Source organism: Bos indicus, chromosome 3, assembly GCF_029378745.1.
Source record: "Bos indicus isolate NIAB-ARS_2022 breed Sahiwal x Tharparkar chromosome 3, NIAB-ARS_B.indTharparkar_mat_pri_1.0, whole genome shotgun sequence".
In the NCBI taxonomy this organism is placed as follows: domain Eukaryota; kingdom Metazoa; phylum Chordata; class Mammalia; order Artiodactyla; family Bovidae; genus Bos; species Bos indicus.
This window is the reverse complement of record NC_091762.1, coordinates 18,854,322-18,864,087: the sequence shown is the minus strand read 5'-3', so window position 1 is coordinate 18,864,087 and position 9,766 is coordinate 18,854,322. Positions and strand designations below refer to the sequence as shown.

At 46.9% G+C, this 9,766-nt stretch overlaps 1 protein-coding gene across 1 annotated transcript; it reads right to left on the bottom strand.

Annotated features, from left to right (window-relative positions):
* Positions 1 to 1,323: 1,323 nt before the first annotated feature.
* Positions 1,324 to 7,027, bottom strand: TCHH (trichohyalin). The gene is made up of 2 exons (XM_070785661.1): positions 6,890 to 7,027; positions 1,324 to 6,296 (listed from the first exon to the last, which is right to left on the bottom strand). Exons 1-2 carry the CDS (start codon positions 7,025 to 7,027, stop codon positions 2,409 to 2,411), a joined length of 4,026 nt encoding a protein of 1,341 aa, XP_070641762.1. The 3' UTR covers positions 1,324 to 2,408.
* Between the last annotated feature and the right edge of the window lie 2,739 nt (positions 7,028 to 9,766).

The window sequence follows — 9,766 nt, the reverse complement described above, 5'->3', positions numbered from 1 at the left end:
CTGGGCTGGAAGAAGCACAAGCTGGAATCAAGATTGCTGGGAGAAATATCAATAACCTTAGGTATGCAGATGACACCACCCTTATGGCAGAAAGTGAAGAGGAACTAAAAAGCCTTTTGATGAAAGTGAAGGAGGAGAGTGAAAAAGTTGGCTTAAAGTTCAACATTCAGAAAACGAAGATCATGGCATCTGGTCCCATTACTTCATGGGAAATAGATGGGGAAACAGTGGAAACAGTGTCAGACTTTATTTTTCTGGGCTCCAAAATCACTGCAGATGGTGACTGCAGCCATGAAATGAAAAGACACTTACTCCTTGGAAGGAAAGTTATGACCAACCTAGATAGCATATTCAAAAGCAGAGACATTACTTTGTGAACAAAGGTCCGTCTAGTCAAGGCTATGGTTTTTCCTGTGGTCATGTATGGATGTGAGAGTTGGACGGTGAAGAAAGCTGAGCACTGAAGAATTGATGCTTTTGAACTGTGGTGTTGGAGAAGACTCTTGAGAGTCCCTTGGACTGCAAGAAGATCCAACCAGTCCATCCTAAAGATCAGTCCTGGTTGTTCATTGGAAGGACTGACGCTGAAGCTGAAACTCCAATACTTTGGCCACTTTGTGTGAAGAGGTGACTCACTGGGAAAGACCCTAATGCTGGGAAGGATTGGAGGCAGGAGGAGAAGGGGACAACAGAGGATGAGATGGCTGGATGGCATCACCGACTCGATGGACACGGGTTTGGGTGGACTCTAGGAGTTGGTGATGGACAGGGAGGCCTGGCATGCTGTGATTCATGGGGTCACAATAAGTCGGACATGCCTGAGCAACTGAACAGAACTGAACTGAAGCCTGGCTTGGAGAATTTTGAGCATTACTTTGCTGGCATGTGAGATGAGTGCAATTGTGCAGTAGTCTGAACATTCTTTGGCATTGCCTTTCTTTGGCTTGGAATGAAAACTCACCTAATAACTACCTTATTATTATTTGGTCTCCTTTGACTGTTGTCCTTTGTTTCTATGTGTTCTCATTTCTCTGATTAAACTTCTTTGACCAAAGTTTTCCACAAGCAAAAGGCAGGACATGGGGGTGGGGCGGGGGGAAGGGCCATAGGGCCCTGCTCCATTTTAAAAGGACAAAGACAGCTGCAGAGTCAAGAATAAAAATACTTGGAAAAAGAATCCTAACTTGGTGGAAATAATATAGCATTCACTCTAATAGTCAAAAAAATGGTTGTGGAGAATAGAGGTTGTTTTTTTTTTTTTCTTTTTCACAACTAGACATCAATTAATAGTAAACAAAACCCTTAAATGACTGGAAAGTTACGTCAGTTCCCAGACCATTAAATCTTGAGTTATGGTTTGATGCACAGTTAAAACAGACAAAAATAATTGCCAAAATATTTATTATTATTATTTTTTACACAGTCCAATTATTTTAACATGTCTCCAAGGTAGTATCAGTAGGGCTCAAAGGATTGTGGGCTGACAGGGCTTGTCAAAGGGCCTCTAGGGACTTGCCCTTCTGTCCACAAAACTTCCCTTTTCCCCACCCCCAAATGCTCTGTGATCTCTTGTTGGCTCTAGAGCAAGACAGATGTTTACAGGATCCTGAGCAGGTCCCTTTTCAGCTAAAATTAACAAAGGCAGTAATATTCTCAAGCTCATCCAACACTGGGGGAAAGGAACTGAATGCTACAGACTACAGCAGACATGGTTTTAAAGTTTGAGCTCTGGAGTTGTTTGAGAAACACCTTGCTTTTGCTTCATGATATTTTAAGTATTTATGGAGTTAAATGTAAAAGAAATCTAATTCCAAGTCTTATAGTTATTTCTTCCAATTACGGGCTGAATTCAGTGACTCTTTCTGGAGAAGCCATTCCTCCTGCACTATTCAGGGGTTTTTGGAAAAATTCAGTCCCCTTGCAGAATCTGTGCTAATTATGCCACAAAAAGTGGGATGCTATTTGGAGAGAAATATTAGCATAATTTAGGCCCAGAAAGAAATATCAACTTGAACATAAAAAATATCTGAGCTCTCTACAAGATGGGTCAATAAAAAAGCTGACCCATTCTTTTGAATCTCAAATGGACATACTATCTTTGTTACTTCTGAAAGCAATGAATGAACGTGTTCCCCAAACAAAATTCCTTAAACAAATTAAATGGCTTTTATGGTTTTTAAAAATGCACACCACATCTGCACCAAAGAGCAAAGACATCCTAAAGAACTATTTAAGAAAGAATAAAAGGCAGAAGTACAAAGCACATGAAAAAGTACAGATTAAGATTTTGTAAAAAAGAGTTATTCTAACACCAGAGTTTTCCCACAACCAGAGTCATTTGGTACTCAGTGATTCTCATTTTCCTTTGCTCGAAGCTTCGGCAGGTGTCGGGATTTGGCAGCATCTCTTTAAGGGCGGTACTGGGATCTCTGCTCTTGGATGTACTCGTAGAGCGGACTGGAGCGCACTGGGGCACTGGCAAACTGCCGCTTGCCAGCCTCCAGGACCTGCCGGCGGCCCTTGTCTTCCTCCCACACTTGGCGGCGGCTCTGCTGCACGTCGCGCTCTTGGCGAAGCCTCTGCTCCTCCTGCTGCTGGCGGCGGAGCTGTTCTTCTTCCCGGAATTTCCTCTCCTGCTCCTGGCGGCGTCTCTGCTCTTCTTGCCTCAATTCTTGTTCCTGACGACGCCTCTTCTCCTCCCTAGCAAACTGCTCCTCCGCCCGGTACTGCTGGTCTAGCTGCTGCCGGCGCCTCAGCTCTTCCTGCTCCTCGCGGTGCAGCTGCTCTTCTTGCTCGAGGAACTTCCTGTCCTGCTCCTGGACGCGGCGCTTCTCTTCCTCTCGCTCGCGCTGGAGGCTCTGCTCTTCCTCGAGGAACTTCCTGTCTCTCTGCCTCTGACGTCGCTGTTCTTCCTCTTGCTCGGCGCGCCTCAGTTGTTCCTCCTGGGAGAAGACCCCCTCAAGTTCCTGACGGCGCAGCTGCTGTTCTTCCCTTTCTCTGAGGAGCTGTTCTTCTTGGAACTTTCTGTCGCGCTCCTGGCGGCGCAGTTCTTCTCTCTGCTGCAGGAGTTGTTCTTCCTCACGGAACTTTCTGTCGCGCTCCTGGCGGCGCAGCTGTTCTTCCCTTTCTTGCAGGAGCTGTTCCTCCTCACGGAACTTTCTGTCGCGCTCCTGGCGGCGCAGCTGTTCTTCCCGTTCTTGCAGGAGCTGTTCCTCCTCACGGAACTTTCTGTCGCGTTCCCGGCGAAGTTGTGGCTCGCGCTCCTGGCGGCGCAGTTCTTCTCTTTGCTGCAGGAGCTGTTCTTCCTCACGGAACTTTCTGTCGCGCTCCTGGCGGCGCAGCTGTTCTTCCCTTTCTTGCAGGAGCTCTTCCTCCTCACGGAACTTTCTGTCGCGCTCCTGGCGGCGCAGCTTTTCCTTTTCTTGCAGGAGCTGTTCCTCCTCACGGAACTTTCTGTCGCGTTCCTGGCGGCGCAACTGTTGTTCCCTTTCCTGCAGGAGCTTTTCCTCCTCATGGAACTTTCTGTCGCGTTCCTGGCGAAGTTGTGGCTCGCGCTCCTGGCGGCGCAGTTCTCTTTCCTGCAGGAGCTGTTCCTCCTCACGGAACTTTCTGTCGCGCTCCTGGCGGCGCAGTTCTTCTCTTTCCTGCAGGAGCTGTTCCTCCTCACGGAACTTCCTGTCGCGCTCCTGGCGGCGCAGCTGTTCTTCCCGTTCTTGCAGGAGGTGTTCGCGTTCCTGACGGCGCAGTTCTTTTCTTTCCTGCAGGAGCTGTTCCTCCTCACGGAACTTTCTGTCGCGTTCCTGGCGGCGCAGCTGTTCTTCCCTTTCTCTCAGGAGCTGTTCTTCGCGGAATTTTCTGTTTCGTTCTTGGCGTAGCTGTTGCTCGCGTTCCAGGAGGCGCAGCTGCTGTTCCTCTTCGCGGAACTTTCTGTCGCGTTCCTGGCGGCGCAGCTGTTCTTCCCTTTCCTGCAGGAGATGCTCTTCCTCACGGAATTTTCTGTCTCGTTCCTGGTGGCTCAGTTGTTCTTCCTCGCGGAATTTTCTATCTCGCTCCTGGCGTAGCTGTTGCTCGCCTTCCAGGCGGCGGAACTTTCTGTCTTCTTCCAGATAGCGTATTTTCTCCTCTCTTTCCCCTTTCAGCAGCTGTTCTTCCTCTCGGAATTTCCTATCTCGCCTTTCGGTTTCCTTTTGCTGCTCTCGCTCCAGCAGTTGTTCAGCTGGGAATTGCCTGTCACGCTTTTGCCGGCTCCTCCTCTCTTGTTCGCGTTCTCTTTTCTCTTCTTGTTCATCCTGCAGGGGGCGCCGATCCTGCTGGAATTGACTCTCCTGCACCCGGGAATCATCCAGTTGCCAGCTCTTTTCTTTGTTCTCTCGGTGTTTGGCGTAAACCCTGTTATTACGAACTTCATTTTGGTGCTGATCCTCATCCCGGAATTGCCTCTTCCTGTCCAGGCGCTGCAGCTCCTCCTCCTCTAGCTGTCTCTCGAGCTCCTGGCGCCTCCTCTTCTCACATTCCTCTCTCTGCAGCTGCTGCTCCTCTCTGTGCAGTCGCTCTTCCTCCCGCAGCAGCTCCTCTTCCCGATATTGTCTTTCCCGCTCTTGGCGCCTCTTCTCTCTCTGCAGCTGCTCCTCTTCCCGCTGCAGCTCCACCTTCTCTAGATACTGTCTCTCGCGCCCCTGAAGCCTCTTCTCGCGTTCCTCTCTCAGCAGCTGCTTCTCTCTCAGCAGTCGGTCTTCCTCCCGCTGCAGCTTCTCCTCCTCGAGATACTTCCTCTCGAGCACCTGGCGCCTCTTCTCGCGTTCCTCTCTCTGCAGCTGCTCCTTCTCTCTCTGCAGTTGCTCTTCCTGCCGCTGCAGCTCCTCCTTCTCGAGATACTGCCTGTCACGCTCCTGGCGCCTCTTCTCTCGTTCCTCTCTCTGCAGCTGCTGCTCCTCTCTGTGCAGTCGCTCTTCCTCCCGCAGCAGCTCCTCTTCCCGATATTGTCTTTCCCGCTCTTGGCGCCTCTTCTCTCTCTGCAGCTGCTCCTCTTCCCGCTGCAGCTCCACCTTCTCTAGATACTGTCTCTCGCGCTCCTGGCGCCTCTTCTCGAGTTCCTCCCTCAGCAGCTGCTCCTTCTCTCTCTGCAATCGCTCTTCCTGCCGCTGCAGCTCCTCCTTCTCGAGGTACTGCCTCTCGCGCTCCTGGCGCCTCTTCTCTCGTTCCTCTCTTTGCAGCTGCTCCTCCTCCTGCAGCTCCACTTTCTCTAGATACTGCTTCTTGGGTTCCTGGTGCCTCTTCTCGCGTTTCTCTCTCTGAAGCTGCTCCTCTCTCTGCACCTGCTCCTCCTCCTGCTTTAGTCGCTCTTCCTCCCTCTGCAGCTCCACTTCCCGATACTGCCTTTCTCGCTCCTGGCGCCTCTTCTCCCGCTGCAGCTGCTCCTCTTCAAGCCGCAGCTGCCCTTCCTCCCTCACCTGCTCCCGTTGAGCTGGCTTGGCGTACAGTGTGTAGCGGCGTCTCTGGCTTTCCTCCTCTAGTTGCCACTTCCAGTTTTGGTCGTAGCGCTGCTCTTCCTTGCGTCGTTGCCTCTCCTGGTCTTCTTGAAGGCTCTGCACCTCCTCGCGGATCTGCTGCTCCTGCTGTCTCTCGAGCAGCTCCTGCTCCTTGCGCCGCAGCTCCTGCTCCCGCCTCTCCTGTTCCAAGAGCCGCTCCTCGCGCCTGCGCCTCTGCTTTTGCAGTTGCTGCTCTTCCTCCAGACGCTCCCTCTGGAGCTCCTGAGTCTCCCGCCTTTGGAGCTGCACTTCTTCCTGGCGCTCCCGCAGCTCTCCTCTTTGCCGCTGTTGCTGTTCCACCTGGAGGCGCTGTCGTTCCCGTTGCTCCTGCCTCTCGAAACTTTGCTCTCGGCTCAGAAGCTCCTCTGGCTCCCGACCCTTGGGCCTTTGCTGCAGCTCTTCCTCCTCACCACACTCTTCTTGTTTTCTCCTTTGCAGCCTCTGCTCACGTCTTACTTGCTGCTCCCTCAGCTCCTCTTCCTCAGCGAGCTCCTCCAGTTCCTGCCTCTTCAGCCTGCGTTCTTCTAGTTGTCTGTTTTGGGGCTCGAATCTCCTTTGGTCTTCCCTCCTGCGATCTTGTAACGGGTTTCCCTTTCCCTCACACTTGGCTTCCTTCTCATTTAGCCCCGAGGCCTGGCCGAGAGCATAATAACAAGCTGCAGCCACTTTGAAAACGATCGCGAGGAATTCATGGAAATCGATGAGCCCGTCACGGTCGCGATCCTGAAGTTCCAGGACCAGGTCTACCGTTTCTGGGTCGTGTGGTCTCTGAAAAAGAAATCAAAACTTTTACAATGTACTATTTACAGGTAGTAAACTTCCACACACACACTGCATATTTTATAATATGTTGGTACTCAAAAGACATTAAGAACAATTAGAGAAACACTCAGTTGTATGGAGTCTTGTCCGCATGTAAAACGTGAACAACCTAATTTTAAAGCATACATTCATTGGAAATTTTTGCGTCTTATAATTTAATGCTGATCAAAAGAATACAAGTTATAGCTGGATAAATAAGAATGAATTCATCCTCAAGAGAGAAAGCAGTGGAAATGTATGAAGATTTGCAGCAGCCATTTATGTCTGAAATAGCCAGTATGCTGATTTGATTTTTATCCCATGTTTGAAAACAGAACAAAACATTTGCAGAAATGCCATTTTACTAGAGAAGAGCCTGATTAAATAATTAAGTAACTAATTAATTACCTTCAGACTCAGACATGAATGGGGAATATGGTGTAGAACTGTCATGGCTATAAATGAATATAAAGTCACCATTCCTTGCTCTGGTCTTTCCTGAGAAGAAATTTCATAGCTCTAAATCAGTAGAGAAATTTCCTTTTCTTGTTATTTCTTACCCGAAGGATATCTCCAAATTCCCTCTCAAGGAGATTCTTCAGGTCTTTCTTGCTTAGTGTTGTCCCATCACAATCATGTGAGGCATATTGATTGAAAATTTTAGTGATATTAAAGATGCTTCTCAGAAGTGGAGACATTTTTTTCTTCCTTCAAATTCAAGTAAACCTAGAACAATAAAATTGGATTCAGAATAAAACTCTGTTTCTGATCTTGGGGAGGCTTTCTCCACAGTTTCAGGCAGATCCCTAAATAATTTGACTTTACCAAAGTATTTTCAACTGGGACTTTCAAAGCATTTTAAAATCTTTGAATATGGCTCAGTTGGTAAAGAATCTGCCTGCAACACAGGAGACCCTGGTTCGATCCCTGGGTGGGGAAGATCCCCTGGAGAAGGAAATGGCAACCCATTCCAGTACTCTTGCCTGGAGAGTTACAAGGAAAAGGAGCCAGTCAGGCTACAGTTCATGGGATCACAAGGCTTTGGACACGACTGACTGACATTCACTTTCATGTAGTGCTTATAAAAGGGAAGAGATTCTGAAAAATTTCAAGCCAGGCACGCATCTCAGGCTATCCTGTAGTTAGCTTTTGATTTTCTACCCAGTTTGTATTATCCATATCCTTTCTCTTTCTTCCTATTCCCTAGTGTTTTTCAAATCAGACTGAAGATTGTAGATATTTAGATTTGATAGGTTGCTACTCAAGAATTTTCCTCTAAGACTGAGCAAAGCGGCTACGTGAAAACCAAAAAGTGAAGGATCTTAAAATGGATAAGTAAACCTAATTGTAGCAGCAAAACTGGAACAATAAAAAGGGGATGTGGATTAGTTCCTAACTGTATATAGTCCTTTAGAGATCTAGAAGTATAATTTGTAAGTCACCAGCTCTTAAGTACTACTTCCTAGTCAAAGGTGGTATTGTAATATTTAGATATATCAATGCAGAAAACAAAGTTCATATTATTAGCCTTAATTCTTATGTATTACAAGTATTCAATCATTGTAAGTTTCTGTTAGGTGCTTTCTGATTGGCTGCCAGATTTGGTGAGTCAGACTGAACCTGGAAAGCTGGCTTCTTTAGTTGCTTCTCAACTTCAATACCTCAGGTACCATAACCACATGAGCATAGTCCATATTGGGTAGAAGCAATATAAAGAAGAGAACTGAGGGCTGGCAAACTTTTTTTAGGAAGATGAGCCACATCAGTCATATATGACCATCCTCCAACCCCTAATGTCCAAACAAACTTATAGAGTTAAGTGCTCCATAGAAAGATGGCATGGAGTTAGTAGGAATTAGGTATATCTGTCGGAGAAGGCAATGGCACCCCACTCCAGTACTCTTGCCTGGAAAATCCCATGGACGGAGGAGCCTGGTAGGCTGCAGTCCATGGGGTCGCTAAGAGTCAGGCACAACTGAGCGACTTCACTTTCACTTTTCACTTTCATGCATTGGAGAAGGAAATGGCAACCCACTCCAGTGTTCTTGCCTGGAGAATCCCAGGGATGGGGGAGCCTAGTGGGCTGCTGTCTATGGGGTCGCACAGAGTCGGACACGACTAAAGTGACTTAGCAGCAGTAGGAGCAGGTATATCTGTAAGATACTGATGCTAACTGTCACATAGACCCTCCTTAACCCCCCCCAACATCTACAACAGCTGGAAAATGAAGAATCGTACAGAAGAACATGATCCCACTGAATGGGACTTACCCACTTCACCAGAGGAAGAGGTCAAGTGCTCGATGACACTGCTGGCAGGTGTACTGAACAGCTAGGAGCTGGGCCTTTTATAGAGGTTTTAATTGTGCCCTGAAGAACAACTTAGAAAGGAGACACCCACTCTGTGGGATGGCCTGATTCATTTCTAACCAAGCCCAGCTCCACCTCTGTCACCACGAATGACTTGTTTATCTTGCTGTTTGCTCACGTAGCTCTTTGGCACGAGGTTCACAGACCTTTCTTCCTGACAGAGTACTGGCTCCACCTAACATGAAAGGATAGAATATTTGGCAGAATCTCTATTTTTCCTTAATTGTTAAAATTAAATAAATTCATGTTCAGAATCTTAGTTAATTGCAATTTCATTACAAAGTAGTGACCTGTAAACCATTTACTTTATAAAAGATATAAATTCTAGGCTGAGGTTAAACAGAAATTTTGGCGTAAACTAATGAGACCCAGATGATTTCTTTCCGGGATATGACAGTCCATGGGGAACTGCCTGAGGCCATTCCAGGTCAACAAGAGTTTGTAAGGAACTAGTTTTAATTTCTTCTCTAAAAATGCTGGTGGGAAAACATTTGCATCTATATTCTTTAGTCTTATGATTTTCCTACAGATTGGAGATCATGTCCTTAGTAAATAATTTTTAAGGGTACTTAAAAATATGTTTTCATCAAATTGTTCATAAGAGAACTTTAAATCTGTGAAATGTTATTATTAGTGATATTCTATCTAAATGAAATTTGCTCATTTCTGTTCTCATTAGCATATTGATGCCCCTGGAGGAAAAGAGCTGGTGTAATGCATTATTGTAGATATAGTCATCTTGTTCAGCCCCAGTTACTGATGATTATGACACCTAAACACTTAAGTCTGGCTCTCGTGGAAGCACATTAAGGTAATCAGTCATTCTGACCCATTATGTTTGTCAGGGGTTTCTCAACTCTGGTGATCATTTGCAAATATCAGCATTGTTTTATTGTAAGAACCTGAATTTTATCCCTGGTTGACTCTCACCCTTACATTTCAGACAGTATGAAACTTTGGTTTGTAATAGGTTTATGGAGACTATTAAATGATTCAGTGGTTTTTGGCATTTCTCTCTCTTCCTTTGTCCAACAGAGGCAAGTATAGGTTTTTTGAATTTTGATGAGA

Bases quoted from the DNA above. Each gene is read 5' to 3' on its own strand.
- TCHH (XM_070785661.1), bottom strand. From the start codon at position 7,027: ATGTCTCCACTTCTGAGAAGCATCTTTAATATCACTAAAATTTTCAAT. The intron at 6,297-6,889 runs GTAAGAAATAAC...TTTCTTTTTCAG, and splicing joins AATTTGGAGATATCCTTCGG to AGACCACACGACCCAGAAAC.